The sequence below is a fragment of the Siphateles boraxobius genome, unplaced genomic scaffold (genome assembly GCF_051911475.1).
Source record: "Siphateles boraxobius isolate OS27281-9 unplaced genomic scaffold, OSU_SipBor_1 54, whole genome shotgun sequence".
NCBI lineage: Eukaryota > Metazoa > Chordata > Actinopteri > Cypriniformes > Leuciscidae > Siphateles > Siphateles boraxobius.
Window position 1 is genome coordinate 2,013,616 of NW_027509180.1, and position 16,626 is coordinate 2,030,241.

Consider the following 16,626-nt stretch of genomic DNA (forward strand, 5'->3'; position numbering starts at 1 on the left):
AAAAAGTTTTAGCTCAAAATACCCCACAGATATTTGTTTATAGCATGATAAAGTTGTCACTTTTTGTGTCTGTCCCTTTAAATGCAAATGAGCTGCTGCTCCCAGCGCAGAGGGCGGAGCTTCAAGAGCTCTGTGTGTGTGTGTGTGTGTTAGCAGCTTTGATTACCTCATACAGACATGCACTGAAAATTTCTACAACTTTTAGACTTTTCAGACTGGAGTCAGGCAAAGATGGAGAGACTCAAGAAGAAGTGACAACATGTAGAGGCAACAGGACATTTCTCAAAAAAATTTACTTTAATCAATGAGCAGCATTATAAAGCCCCAGTCTTACAAATAAACTAAAAAATGTTTTAGGGTTACCCTTTAAAAGAAGTTATTTCTTTAAAACAAAAATATCTCCCTTTGCTTTGAGCGTTATAGATGTTTTATGCACAGCAACATTATGCACTACCTAAAGTTAGAAAAGTGAAATAAGAATCAACCACCCCTTTAATGTATCGAAAGATTTTTTTTCTGCTTTATTTCTGCTTTACATGAGCGCTACCTACTGTCAGAGAGCGAATGTGTTTCTTTTTTGTTTTTTTGCATTGATCTGAACTGACAAATCAGACATTCATGTTGGTTGAACAGAGTTAATAGACATCAATCAATCAACAAAGTGTCCTGTGCTCACCACACAGCGGCTATAGGTGGAGAGGAGAGATTTGACTATAGAGTGATGTGTGGCTAACTTACACAGAAGAGATTTTGTTGCTCAGCACATGAAAATAAACTACTTTCAACGTGATTTCAGACTGTGTTTAAGTGGTTTCTCCAGTGTGGATCTTCATGTGTTGCTTCAGGTGAGTTTTAATAGAGAATCTCTTCCCACACTGATCACACGTGTGCAGCTTCTCTCTGCTGTGAATCCTCTCATGTTTTTTCAGAGATGATGAGTGACTGAATCTCTTGTCACAGTGTGAACACTTGTAAGGTTTTTCTCCAGTGTGGATCCTCTCGTGCGTTTTCAGAGATAATGATCGACTGAATCTCTTGTCACAGTGTGAACACTTGTAAGGTTTTTCTCCAGTGTGAATTCTCTGGTGCAGTTTTAAATTGCCCGCTGTAGTAAAAGTCTTCTCACACTCAAAGCACATGTACTCTTTCACACCAGTGTGAGTTTTCTCATGTCTATGTAAATTACACCACAGTGAAAAACTCTTTCCACACACAGAACATGAATGCGGCTTCTCCTTCGTATGAACTCTCAGGTGTTTCTTCAGGGTTGATGCACTAAGAAATGTTTTGCAGCATTGATCACATGTGAACGGCTTCTCTCCGGTGTGGATCATCATGTGTCCTTTAAGGTGTGAAGATTGACTGAAACTTTTTCCACATTGATCACACTTAAACGGCTTCTCTCCGGTGTGAACTCTCATGTGAACATCAAGAATATGTTTGTTTGTGAAATTGTTCCCACATTGATTGCATACATGCAGCTTCTCTCCAGTGTGGATCCTCTCATGCATTTTCTGATATTCTGATCGACTAAATCTCTTGTCACAGTGTGAACACTTGTAAGGTTTTTCTCCAGTGTGAATGCTCTGGTGCCTTTTTAAACTGTCCGCTGTAGTAAAAGTCTTTTCACACTCAAAGCACATGTACTCTCTCACACCAGTATGAGTTTTCTCATGTCTATGTAAATTAGGCAGCAGTGAAAAACTCTTTCCACACACAGAACATGAATGAGGCTCCTTCGTATGAACTGTCAGGTGTGACTTCAGGTTTGATGCCCTAATAAATGTATTTCCACACTGATCACAAGAGAACGGCTTCTCTCCGGTGTGGATCCTCATGTGAATCTTAAGATTTGGTTTGGTTGTGAGAATCTTTCCACACTGAGTGCAGGTGAAAGATTTCTTGGCTCTTCTTTTCTTTAAACATGTCTTTTTAGTCTTTAGTCTAAAGGGGTTTTCTCCAGGTTGGACATGATGTTCTTCCTCCACGTCACTCAGTTCTTCTCTCTCCTCCTTCACTTCACTCGCCTCCTTCACTTCACTCAGTTCTTCTCTCTCCTCCTTCACTTCACTCAGTTCTTCTCTCTCCTCCTTCACTTCACTCAGTTCTTCTCTCTCCTCCTTCACTTCACTCAGTTCTTCTCTCTCCTCCTTCACTTCACTCTCCTCGCTCTTTTCCATCAGGTCTGACATGAAAGAAACAAATTATTGAGTTTATTATTGAATTCTCAAAATAATTCAAAGAGAGAAATATAAAATGTGAAAGGACATGAAAGTGAGCCCTGATGTAATGGTAGAAAGTAGACAACCGTTATAAAATATTATGACAATGTGATGCCTTTTTATAAATTGATTATATGTTCCATGAATGAGGTCAATTCACCTTCCAATTATTTTAAAAACATAGGCATGAATCCCACGTTTCTTTAGCAAGAACTATTAAATATATTTGAGCAATGAAACAATCCAACATGATATTAACATTAAAATATACAATACCCCCATATTTTGAAACCATCTTTGAGATTGACATTTATTTGGCAAAATATGAAAAGACAATGCAGAAAAGCTGAGTGCATGTGGCGGAAGAAAAAACGTGTAGTCCATTATATAACATCTTTAAAGACAGCCTCCTTGCTTTCAATGCGGAACTAGTAAAGATGTCGAAATTAATCGTTTATGATGCATCGCGATGCAGACGAGGACGATTCGGTATCGGTTCAGTAATAGAACATAACCGAATATAATGTACTTCCACTTTTCTGATGTCATTTGTCGCGTAAGTGCTTTGTCGTGGTAGCATTCAGCGGCAGAGGGAGGCGAGATGCGAGTGTGAGTAGGCTAATTAAAAGTGCCCCAACTAAAGACCTGTAAGGTACGGATTGATTCTGTCCCCCTCCCGCCCCCAAAAAATATGTTACCTTCTCCCGCTCGGCCGCAACATTCATGTTTTGTCCCGCTCCCGCCCGCGAAAAAGTAGGCTCTTTTTGTTCTGTTGCCTACCTCCATGACACACTTTCAAATTAGCGTACGTGTCGCCACCACCGTGTCGCCATGGTTTGGCATGACTGAATAGCGCAAAGTGCGCACCCTTAATAATTCCTAAAAGCTGACATCTAAGTTCATCACGATCTCACAAATCTCAGTTATCAATTAAGCTGACTGTAGAACGCTTTCATAATATCTACTCTTTGTTTGTTATAATCAGAGGATTTGCCAGCATGAATAATTAAGCACTGAGCAAAAAGTCCGTTTTGAGCGTTGAGGGGAGTCTATCTTAAATGCATCTGATTGGACATTGCGTTCTAGAAATCAACACATCTGATTGGACATTGCGTTCTAGAAATCAACACATGTCTGTGATTGGTTACATTGTTCAATGCTGCAAACATGTTATAAATAGAAACTCTAAATCGGTTTTATTTTGTTTTAGTTGCTTTTGTGCAACAGATGAATAACAATTTATTAATTTTTAGAGGTTTTATTCATAGATATTTATTTTTTGCGGGAGTCCAGCGTATCGTTTTATTCTCCCACACACACGAGTGCATTACCGCCTGTGCACGCACTCGGCCATCAAAACTAGTCATGCGCCGCGCTTTGTTGCGCTGGGTCCTGTGGGTGCAGATCTCTAGCTATTTCGGCTTTAATGAACAACCTAGTAAGCACGACCTGGAGAAAACAAACTGTGTAAATCATGTCACGCACAAATATAATATGCAGGGGGTAAAGTAAAATGGAAAATTGAGGATGCAGTGCATGCATCGTCAATGCATCGCCAATGCATCGTGATATCGAACTGAACCGAAGACATGATAATCGTAATCGAACCGTTAAACCAGTGTAGGTTCACACCCCTAGGAACTAGACAAAGCTGGACTTAATTTCTTCTCAAATATTATAAACAGAAACAAACAACTAGTGGTCGACCGATATATCGGCCGATATTTGACATTTTAAAAATATCGGCATTGGCCGATAAGTTTTCTGATTGGCCGATATGTTGGAAGCGGGACTTTTATTTTGACGGACGTTGCTGAGAGGACCAGCGCCATATCCTTGAGTTGGCACTGAGGTAAGACAGATCACACCACATCTGCAGAAAATAACTAGGTCTGATTTTGAAGAAATTAGTGGTAAAATATTTGAAGAAACAGTACAGCACCTAAAAACTGTTTCCCTTTTCAAAAGTTTGTTAAACCGTTTAGAAGCAGATCCTAGAAGTGGTAAATGCTTCACTTATCTCTGGGAGTTTTCCAAACTCCCTTAAAACTACAGCTGTAAAGACCCTCCTGAAATCTGGATAGCAGTACAATCTGGATAGCAACATATTGAGAAATTACAGACCGATCTCAAATCTTCATTTCATTGGCAAGGTCATTGAAAAAGTTGTCTTCAATCAGCTGAACAAATTCTTAATCTCAAATGGATACTTTGACAATTTTCAATCTGGTTTCCGACCACATCACAGCACAGAGACAGCGCTCATAAAGATAATAAACGATATTCGCTTAAATACTGATAGAGGCAAAACATCAATCCTGGTACTACTTGACCTCAGTGCTGCATTTGACAGTGTCGATCATAACATACTTCTTGACAGGCTGGAAAACTGGGTGGGGCTTTCTGGGATAGTCCTAAAATGGTTGAGGTCATACTTAGTAGGTAAAGGTTATTATGTGAGTATAGGAGACCATAAGTCTGAGTGGACATCCATGACATGTGGAGTCCCTCAACGCTCTATTCTTGCGCCACTCCTATTCAACCTGTACATGATCCCCATGAGCCAAACAATGAAAAAGAACCAAATCTCTTACCACAGCTATGCCAACGACACACAGATCTTCTTAGCCCTATCGCCTAATGATTACAGCCCCATTGACTCCCTGTGCCAATGCATTGATGAAGTCAACAGTTGGATGTGCCAAAACTTTCTTTGGAAACCAAGATGAAGTTCTCAAGGTGAATGCATACCTTAACACTAGGGGTTGTGGTGGCAAACAATTCTCTATCACTGAATAAGTGATAACATTTTCATTTTCAATACTCTTTGATGAGGTTTATTTTCTTGCAAGAAAAGGCCAGCAGTCGTACAGTCACACAGAGTGGCTGCAGAGTGAGACAATGAGACGAGGGCATCCCCCTCCTTTAGTCCTGACTCCCCCAAGGTTATGGGGGATTGTGTAAATCCCCCATAACCTAGGCTAAATAAAGATATGTCCCAGTCATAATTAACTCTTTGTTAAGATTTGTTTTACATACTATCCTTGAGTGGGGACCCTCTGTCTCGGTCATAAACTAGTCACACACAAATTGTTGTCCAGCCATGTATACAAGGTCATATACATACATTCATAAGATATTATAACAGTTCCATCATGTTTTCTAAGATTCTATGAATATTACAAAATGCAAACATATAGAACATTAAATTTCCTCCACAGGGTCAAACAACTGAACATCAAGCCAGGAATCTCTGTGTGTCTCTAGAGTAAGACCTTAGCTTCAGTAGCTTCATGTCAAAGCTAAGTCAGCATACTATCATCTGAAAAATATTGCAAGAATTAGATGCTTTGTTTCAACTCAAGACTAAGAGAAACTTTTGCATGCTTTCATCACCAGCAGGGTGGATTATTGTAATGGACTCCTCACTGGCCTTCCCAAAAAGACCATAAAACAGTTGCAGCTCATAAAGAACGCTGAGCAGAACCAGAATATAAACACATCACACCAGTCCTCAGGGCTTTACACTGGCTCCCAGTTACATTTAGGATTGATTTTAGAGAATTATTACTTGTATATAAATCATTTAATGGGCTAGGACCTCAATACATTGCAGATATGCTCACTGAATATAAACCTAACAGATCACTCAGATCATTAGGATCACATCAGCTAGAAATACCAAGAGTTAACTTTAAGCAAGGAGCTCTTTTAGCTACTATGCTGGAACCAGCTTCCAGAAGAGATCAGATGTGCTCTTACAGTAGAGATCGGGTAATAATAATAATAATAATAATAATAATAGTTACAACTAAATAGCGCTTTTTCTGGGACCTCAAATCGCTTTACATGGAAGGGGGAATCTCCTCAACCACCACCGATGTGCAGAATCCACCTAGATGATGCGACGGCAGACATATTGCGCCAGAACAGCTTACTGGTGGAGAGGAGACAGTGATTAAGCCAATTAGTATATGGGGATGATTAGGAGGCCATGATGGACAGAGGCCAAGGAGCAAATTTGGCCAGGACACCGGGGTTACACCCCTACTCTTTTTCAAAGGACATCCTGGGATTTTTAATGACCACAGAGAGTCAGGACCTCAGTTTAACGTCTCATCTGAAGGACGGTGCTCTTTGACAGTATAGTGTCCCCGTCTCTATACTGGGGCGTCAGGACCCACACAGACCACAGGGTGAGCACCCCCTGCTGGCCTCACAAACACCTCTTCCAGCAGCAACCTGGTTTTCTCTGGAGGTCTCCCATCCAGGTACTAACCAGGCTCAGCCCTGATTAGCTTCAGTGGGCAACCAGTCTTGGGCTACAGGGTGATATTGTCACAGGCCGGGGGGTGTGGGGGCACTGCTTGCCAACCGACACTGCCTCCTTCTACCGTACCTCAGTATGCGCACTCTTTCTTCCTGAATACAGGACTGGATGCAGCAGCAGAGATGTGGTTCGATCCACTGGCTCAGCGGGACTTCAGCATACACTGGTAAACAAAGCGGATTAGTATGGATTCAGTATGCTCACTCTTTCTTCCTGGATACAGGACTGGATACAGCAGCGGAGATGTGGTTAAGTTCACTGGCTCAGCGGAACTTCAGCATAGACTGTTAGGCAGAGCGGGTCAGTATAGATTCAGTATACTCCCTCTTTCTTCCTAAATACAGGACTGGATGCAGCAGCAGAGATGTGGCTCGATTCACTGGCTCAGCGGGACTTCAGCATAGACTGGTAAACAAAGCGGACTAGTATGGATTCAGTATGCTCACTCTTTCTTCCTGGATACAGGACTGGATGCAGCAACGGAGATGTGGTTCAGTTCACTGGCTCAGCTGAACTTCAGCATAGACTGGTAGGCAGAACGGGTCAGTATAGATTCAGTATGCTCACTCTTTCTTCCTGAATACAGGACTGGATGCAGCAGCAGAGATGTGGCTCGATTCACTGGCTCAGCGGGACTTCAGCATAGACTGGTAAACAAAGCGGATTAGTATGGATTCAATATGCTCACTCTTTCTTCCTGGACACAGGACTAGATGAAGCAAAGGAGATGTAGCTCGATTCACTGGCTCAGCAGGACTTCAGCATAGACTGGTAAACAAAGCAGATTAGTATGGATTCAATATGCTCACTCTTTCTTCCTGGATACAGGACTGGATGCAGCAGCAGAGATGTGGTTCAGTTCACTGGCTCAGCGGAACTTCAGCATAGACTGTTAGGCAGAGCGGGTCAGTATAGATTCAGTATGCTCCCTCTTTCTTCCTAAATACAGGACTGGATGCAGCAGCGGAGATGTGGTTCAGTTCACTGGCTCAGCGGAACTTCAGCATAGACTGGTAAACGGAGTGGATTAGTATGGATTCAATATGCTCACTCTTTCTTCCTGGATACAGCAGCGGAGATGTGGTTCAGTTCACTGGCTCAGCCACTTCAGCATAGACTGGTAGGCAGAGCGGGTCAGTATAGACTCAGTATGCTCACTCTTTCTTCCTGGATACAGGACTGGATGCAGCAGCTGAGATGTGGCTCGATTCACTGACTCAGCGGGACTTCAGCATAGACTGGTAAACGGAGTGGATTAGTATGGATTCAATACGCTCACTCTTTCTTCCTGGATACAGGACTGGATGGAGCAGTAGAAATGTGTCTCGATTCACTGGCTCAGCGGAACTTCAGCATAGACTGGTAAACGGAGTGGATTAGTATGGATTCAATATGCTCACTCTTTCTTCCTGGATACAGCAGCGGAGATGTGGTTCAGTTCACTGGCTCAGCGGAACTTCAGCATAGACTGGTAAACGGAGTGGATTAGTATGGATTCAATACGCTCACTCTTTCTTCCTGGATACAGGACTGGATGGAGCAGCAGAGATGTGGCTCGATTCACTGCCTCAGCGCGACCTCAGCATAGACTGGTAAACGGAGTGGATTAGTATGGATTCAATACGCTCACTCTTTCTTACTGGATACAGGATTGGATGCAGCAACGGAGATGTGGTTCAGTTCACTGGCTCAGCTGAACTTCAGCATAGACTGGTAAACGGAGTGGATTAGTATGGATTCAATATGCTCACTCTTTCTTCCTGGATACAGCAGCGGAGATGTGGTTCAGTTCACTGGCTCAGCGGAACTTCAGCATAGACTGGTAAACGGAGTGGATTAGTATGGATTCAATACGCTCACTCTTTCTTCCTGGATACAGGACTGGATGGAGCAGCAGAGATGTGGCTCGATTCACTGCCTCAGCGCGACCTCAGCATAGACTGGTAAACGGAGTGGATTAGTATGGATTCAATACGCTCACTCTTTCTTACTGGATACAGGATTGGATGCAGCAGCGGAGATGTGGCTCAGTTCACTGGCTCAGCTGAACTTCAGCATAGACTGGTAAACGGAGTGGATTAGTATGGATTCAATATGCTCACTCTTTCTTCCTGGATACAGCAGCGGAGATGTGGTTCAGTTCACTGGCTCAGCGGAACTTCAGCATAGACTGGTAAACGGAGTGGATTAGTATGGATTCAATACGCTCACTCTTTCTTCCTGGATACAGGACTGGATGGAGCAGCAGAGATGTGGCTCGATTCACTGCCTCAGCGCGACCTCAGCATAGACTGGTAAACGGAGTGGATTAGTATGGATTCAATACGCTCACTCTTTCTTCCTGGATACAGGACTGGATGCAGCAACGGAGATGTGGTTCAGTTCACTGGCTCAGCTGAACTTCAGCATAGACTGGTAGGCAGAGCGGGTCAGTATAGATTCAGTATGCTCCCTCTTTCTTCCTGAATACAGGACTGGATGCAGCAGCAGAGATGTGGCTTGATTCACTGGCTCAGCGGGACTTCAGCATAGACTGGTAAACAAAGCGGATTAGTAAGGATTCAATATGCTCACTCTTTCTTACTGGATACAGGATTGGATGCAGCAGCGGAGATGTGGCTCAGTTCACTGGCTCAGATGACAACAGTGAGAAATACGATTTCGTCGAGGCTCTGTTCGTTCAGATGCCGCACCAGCCGCGGCTTCTTCACCCCACTCGTGTAACACTGCAAAACACTCAACTGCACACGTGATTAAAGCAACCAGCACTGCACTCACAAACCTCAACCATCAAATCAGCGTGCGGGCCCCAGACCGCAGCCTCAGCGAACAGAATCTCTATGACAGGTGTAAGGAAACTCTGCACTGCAATGTCACATCCAAAGCGCTCCTCTTCTTTCTCCAAATTAACATCTTCAGACACAGTCACATTACAACCTCTTCAATGGCAAATCCTAATATCATGTTCAGTGAAAGAAGACCGTCACTTATCTCCTTAAGCCCTGTGTTTTCCACCGCTGACCACTTCCTTGTTGTCTCTTCACCCGACCTCCGCTGTGTCTCCTCGGCTCTCTCTCCGCTCCCCCACTGCACCCCTTCCTCTCAACACAACCCTCTTTTTATCCTCATGGTCCAATCGTCCGCACAGCTGACAGTAATCGCGCTCATCAATCGCGCTCGTCGGCCCTCTCTCTTTCATTGCTTCTCCCTGCTTCCGCGTTTTCCCGGAACGGGCCTCGTGTTACACCGGAAGCGCTTCCCATACACTATTTCCGTAATAAGGTTCCGTTTTTAGTCAACCGTGTCAATATGGCTACTGGTGATATAGCTACTGTAGGTGTACTCCTACAGTAGTCACATTCAAATCCAGACTCAAAACACTTCTGTTTAGCTGTGCATTTACTGAATGAGCACTGTGCCACTGTTCGTCCGACTGTTTGTATTTTATTTTTTATTCTAAACCGTTTTAATCATTCTTATTTCTTTTGATTATTTTAATCGCTTTTATGTAAAGCACTTTGATTTACCATTGTGTATGAAATGTGCTATATAAATAAACTTGCCTTGCCTTAATCCACCGTAGTGTATTGGGGGAGACCCCGAGGGTCTGGTTGATAAAATTTGTGAGCAAGTTGTGAGTGCTCACCTTTTTCAATTGAGGTGAAAATGTATCTCTCTAGAGACGTCTAGAGTTATATAGGAAAAACTATACACGGGAAAACCACATGAAAGAGGGACCATCATGGGGAAATCTCAGAGTAAAACGCGCAAAAAAGAATATGATAAACCAGAACCCGAGCCTGGTCAGTCCTAGAGCGCTTCCTGTCTGATTTTAGGGGGAAATCGGGTCCATCGTAGACATCTAATGAAATTCTTAGGCACGCCGAATAAACACCACAGACACAGAGTAAGAGTAAAACTATATGCAAAAAAGATTGCCAGATGAGACGTGTATTCTATGTATCATCTTTTTACTCATTTTACTCAAATGTTTTAATTATTAATGGCCGTTCACACTAGACTTTTCTTTCATAGACTTCCATTCATGCGCATGTGAAAGTGGGACACCAGAAACACAAGATCAAGTGAATAACCCTGTGAGAAACAACACAACTGTTTAGCTCAGTGGCGGATACAGAACGTCATTAAAAGGTGGGCCTGGGTAATATACGGAGGGGCCTCGGTTTATTAACCTGTTAACCGTTGCCAGAGCGCCGGCGCACTGAAGCGTTTTTTTGTTTAAATAGTTCAAAGTTACTATCAGATTTAATGTTATTCCCTTGACAAACTATACATCATTAAAAAGATATAAGACTCAAGCTTCAGTATTTGACCACTATTGTATTCTGAGAAACTTATAGTGACAGTTATGTCTTAATTTGTGTCAGGAGTTATGTAATGAAAAAATTTGTCGATACCTTTACTATAAATTATGAGCGTCAGCCGCTTCCATTAAGAAAAAAATCCTGTGCTGTCGTCATGACAGCGCTTAAGAAAACAACGTCCCTCAGGGCTTTTAGCTAACATTGATAGACATATTGATAGATTCTCATAGGTTTACATCAGATTTATTTATTGAATTTATACCCAAATGCGCCAATGTAATCATTATGAGCGCTGGATACTGACTTCTGTACTGTGTTTTCAATCCATACCAGTAGCCTGAGGCGCCCTATGCACAGTATAGTCCATATATGGAACACAAGAAGAAGTGCCATAATCATGTGACATTCCAGGAAGTTCCTGACACAAATGTCAGGTATTTTCATAATAATAGATTATATGTACGTATATTGCAATGCTAATCGAAATAGACTATGATTGTGCAGAATACTATAAAATCATATATTTTCTGTATCATTTTTTTATCTGAAGCCAAATCAGATCACAGAAGGTTATTTAAAACACTCGACTTGTGCTATAAAGTAAGTTTGGAGCACAAACATGGTTTTAATCTCAAATTGTCGTGTATTGATGGTGCGCTAAGCCAACATTCTAGCTAGCTCTAGGTGCACCTGCCACCCAGCTGTTGTTTATGATTTTTTCTAAATAGGAATGCTCACTGAAATATTTTTTTCATAAAGGGCATTTGATACAGTTTCAAAAAGTGAGGTGATAACTTTGATAAAAGAAATGAGGGATTGAAACAGTGTGAATAGCCAGTCGTTAGTAATTTTAATGAAGACGAAAGAAGAAAAGACAAAACAAACACCAACCTCTTTGTTCTTCAGGATTTTCAGTGTGTTTCATTCTGCAGGTTCTGGATCACTCGTGTTCTCACTGTCCTCTTTAATAAACTCAGTCTCTGCAGATTTCAGCTCTTCCTGATGCTCTGATGCTCGTCTTCACTTGCAGCTGATGGGAATATACAGCATTTATTGGAGAATTACAGTGGGAGGAGCTTCACTGATGATGTAATTGCAGTGGGAGGGGCTTCACTGATGATGTAATTGCAGTGGGAGGAGCTGATCTGTCCAAATAAAAAAAATTGTTTTTATAATAAATAACACTTCTAAGCATTTATGTCTGTCTATCGTACAGTAAGTGAGGGACAGCCAATGATCACAACTTAAGAATAATATATAGAAACAAAAGCACAATAGGAAAAAAGAAAATCACAAAAACGTATGTGGAACGTAACAACAAGTAATGAATATTGGCCTAAACCACTTACATTTTAGACACAATACTGACTGCTTTTGTTATTTCAGCAGCGAAAATAAGTTCCAAACAAAGATCATAAAAGAACCGTAACACATCTCACAGAAACACATAACCGTGACTTCATCTGAATGATTCAGTTGTTTTGAACAAATTATTTAAATGTGCTTCTTGCAATAAATAACTCAATTATGAAGCCATTGTTTTTGTAGTTTGTTTATTTTTCCCTTCATTTTCACTTTGGTTAAACCTTCTCGAAAATCAGTCTTTCAAAACAAGCATTATTTATATTATAATATGTGACATTAAAAGCACATGTGAAAGTGATTGTGGTTCAATTAGTCTTCCGCTAGAGGCTTAATCAAAGCCTTAATAAACATTAGGCCTACATTGAAATCGGTAATAATGTTTTAAATTTGAAAAGAAATAGGCCAAGCTGGATTGGAGTGACATATGGGGAAAAACTCGCTTCTAAAAAACAAAACAAAAACAAAAAAACACACTCAAGTTTCAGGAAAAAAATACAATACTTTTTTTAACCGTTTGGCTTCCCGTACATCCAGTTGAGTACGTATGGTAACTCGGCAACTACGCACGATTTGTAGTATGATTGCGTAAAGGGAACAGGAATTCCGAAAGGGAACATAATCGACTGCTTCACCGGTGTGGTATTGAGATGAGTCCGACTATAGAGATGAGTCCGAGCTAAGGACCCAATCAATCCGATTGGTTCAAAGCACGTTTTATGGGTAATCGCTTTAGTTCTGGTTACAAATCATACAAAATCACTTAATTATAGAAGACGTTTGAACTACGTTATAACAAGTCATTAATGTATTTTAAAGTAAATGTTTCATATACTAGAATTTAACCGAAGCTATATATTGTGAAATTGAACATTTATCGTTGTTAGTGTTTGTTTTAATTAGCTTAGATTGTAGCATTTAGCATACAGCTATCCGATGATCGTGCTAGCTGAGCTTTGTCCTGAGCTTATACTGCCTTACCGTATTCACAGCAATTCGTAAGGCAATTATACTTAGCAATTCCTTTTTATCGTAATAATCAGCGCAATATGTTGCAAGTACACTTTTTTATCGTAATAATCAGCGCAATATGTTGCAAGTACACTTTTTTATTAAAAGAACCATGAAATAATGTTTATATAATGTATATTACTATTTTTCTTATTAAAAGTTTATACATTTAAATTAATGACATAATGCTAGCTATGTTTTGTGGGTACTTAGTATAAATATTAAGTGGTTGTCTAGCCTTGATTAAAAAACAGTGTAATAAAATTACAGAATCACAAATTTTAATATAATCAATCTAACCCCTTTAATTTATATAATAATCTTTTATTTTAAGTTATGTGTTAAGCAATAGGGCATAATATACTTTTTTAAATACAAGCATGTCATTTGTGTACTAATCTGCATATGATTTATGGCACAATTATTTCTTAAAACAGAACATCATACAATAACATTTAATGTAATAAAATTAGTGAACCAAAACCTATATAAAAATGTAATTAAATTACACAACACATATAATATACTATATACATACCCGTGGCTACGCCTATGGGCTCAATGTAAAGTATTTAGCAGTATCTTTTCCAGTATTTTAATAATGACACGTGAGATCGAATCCTATCAATTCCCCACTTTGACTTTTGACTTGACTTTCAGTAACAGTTCTCACACCCAACCATCGAAACAATCACACAAACGAACACAAAAGCACTCAAAATCGCTCAGATCTGAATGAACTCCACATATTCTCCTCATGCTCGCTGCTGCTGCACTAAATGTGTATTTCAGTAGAAAAGACGCCAGAAAAGACGCACACGTATCGCTGTGATCGATGAAACCAATACAGAAATGAGTCTGTCGCTTAATCAAACTGAATAAAGTGTGTGTAATGTTTGTGTAAATATGAGAAATACCGTGAACAGCTCTCCTCACCACAGAAGATTCGACGCTGAAACTAACAAGTAGTTTCCTACGTCCTATGAGGCTTTGCGTCAAATGGGGGCGCGTCTTCCGGTTCGAAGTAAACAAGCGACACGTGACACTCATTCATTCAACAGTTGACAGTCATTCAATATAGCGATCCAAACTTGTTAACGATGTGGGAAAACAACCTCAACGAGATCACCGAGATCACCAATTACAACGAGATTATCGAGATTGATCTCTACGAGATTAAAAAGGGTGATAAAACAGTACCTTTACCCTTCGCGGTAGATGGTAGTGATGTGTATGAGTCCCTCAGTTGTCACCAGTGCATCTCACAATCACAGTCACTGCTAGTAAGGAGTCAAATTTGCAGAAGATGCTGGGAAAGCAAAGAATGTGCAAGAGCTTGAGGATTTTTCCTCATGAACAACCATTACAAAAAGCAAATAAACAAAAAACCGTTGTGGATCATTGTAATGACAAACAATATTAAAATCAAGCAGTTGTCTTGTATTTTGTCTTGTGGACTAGGCTATTAAACATCTGCTATGTGAAAAAGCTTTTCCTGTGCAGTATAGAAATGTTGTATGATCCTTCTTATTAATAAATACATAAAAATTACATTTGGGAGATTCTGAAAGGTATTTGTAAACTTATGACTAAAGTGTATATATGACAAAAATCATAAAATTATTAGACGCCAAAATGTTGCTATTATCACATTCTCATGTTGCTATTACTATGTCAATCATCGCAATTTCATGACTCACAGGACTAAAATTTAGCGGATTCACTCCCACATTTAAATGCATTTATCACTCTTTAAAATTTACTGTGAACGTAACCACTGGTCCTCTAGAGGCACGAAAAACAAAACTATTATTTAGATTGTCAATAGCGCTCCCTTTAAAGGTTTTATCAGCGATTTCAGGCCCAAACACAAATGATCACATTCATCTAAACTTTCCTAACGATCCGCTAGCTGCCCGCCCCATAAGCAGGCCGTCAAAAAAACGCATCTCGGTAGGCAGCCTAGGCTCTGACATCTGCACACAAAAACAACTGGTTTCACCAACCACTCAAAACCAAAAACCAAAACCCCTGTTGGTGATTGGCCTGAAATCGCTGATACAAACTTTAAGCCATTCTGCACTCTCCCTAAAACTCTCGTCATAAACACTGAAGTTGTCCGCACTGCACAGCGAATCTCTCATTTATATCGCGTCTAGACTTTGTTGTTTATGAGGGGATTTGCAAAAGGATAAAGCTCGTGCTGATTCTGAACATACATTTTGAGCGATTTCTCTGCATGTTGACTCGCCCTGTTTACACGAAAACGCTTGCGGGTGAAAACGTAAAAATATTTTATCAGATGTGCCTTTCGTTTAGACAGCGTTTTTGGGGCTTAAAAACGTAAAAAAGTGAAACCACCCTCTAGAGTGGAGATCGTCTCTGGTTACTCACGTAACCGTAGCTCCCTGAGAGGAGGGAACGAGACATTACGTATGGGGAAATCCATTTTCCTCGAATTATGAAGTCTGATTTGAATAACTCTTTTGCTTGCAAATAGCCAATGGCGATCCCGCCATCACCTGATTGGCTGACACTCTCAATATAGGTGACGGTGGGCGCCAAAAACCTCAGAATCTTAGCTGAACGAGAGTAAGGAGACAGCAAGTCTTTCCCACACGGCAGGTTACGTAATGTCTCGTTCCCTCCTCTCAGAGAACTACGGTTACGTGAGTAACCAGAGACGTTCCCTTATCGAGTCGGAATCTCAACATTACGTATGGGGAACAATAAAACCCCCGCCGTGTGGGAAAAGCCTGCCCAGCTCAAGCACAAGCACTAATCCCTACTTCACAACAGCTCAGGATCAGACACCGGGCCTGTTTGAAACACCTATTGGCACAGAGCCAAGTCGGTATCCGCACCAACGTAGCACCTCCCACCTAGTTAAGCAACTCTGAACTGAAGTGAATGGGGAATTGCAGCAATGTGATTGGTGCTAAGGAATACACTGCCGGCTTATGAATGCGGGCATAATAAGGGGACACAATATATAGTGAACATGATTCGCTATTAGCTGTTCGCTCATGCCCATGATGACGCCAAACTCCTAGTGGAGTGGGCGTGCACTCCTATAGGGCAAACGGCTCCCCGAGAAGCATAAGCCAGTCGCACAGCCTCCACTATCCAGTGTGATAGCCTCTGTTTCGACACTGCGCCGCCTTTCTTGGCAACCACGTAGCAGACGAAAAGCTGCTCTGAAGTTCGAAAATGACTAGTTCTGTTCACATAAGCACGCAGGGCACGCACGGGGCACAAAGCGTACTTCTGAGACACTGAAACACTGTCCTCATCAGGGCAAAATGCTCGAATTGTAACCACCTGCGCTCTGAACGGCGTTGAGAGCACTTTAGGCGGTATCCGCCACGGAGCAAAA

At 41.2% G+C, this 16,626-nt stretch overlaps 1 protein-coding gene across 4 annotated transcripts in view; it reads right to left on the minus strand.

Annotated features, from left to right (window-relative positions):
- The window catches only part of LOC143714421 (uncharacterized), a 318,101-nt gene that overhangs the window by 194,729 nt on the left and 106,746 nt on the right, over nt 1–16,626 (minus strand). Inside the window, exons 1-3 of one of the 4 annotated variants that reach the window (XM_077205596.1) lie at nt 14,168–14,259; nt 11,769–12,022; nt 279–2,185 (exon numbers count right to left, since the gene is read on the minus strand). The exons of 1 other annotated variant lie outside the window; for it this stretch is intronic. In XM_077205596.1, the coding sequence (XP_077061711.1) occupies nt 804–2,185; nt 11,769–11,802 (1,416 nt within the window). In that variant the 5' untranslated portion in view covers nt 11,803–12,022; nt 14,168–14,259 and the 3' untranslated portion in view covers nt 279–803. Of the gene's footprint in view, nt 1–278; nt 2,186–11,768; nt 12,023–14,167; nt 14,260–16,626 lie in introns of those variants that run through there. 2 more of the 4 variants (XM_077205597.1, XM_077205598.1) reach the window with 2 other exon arrangements.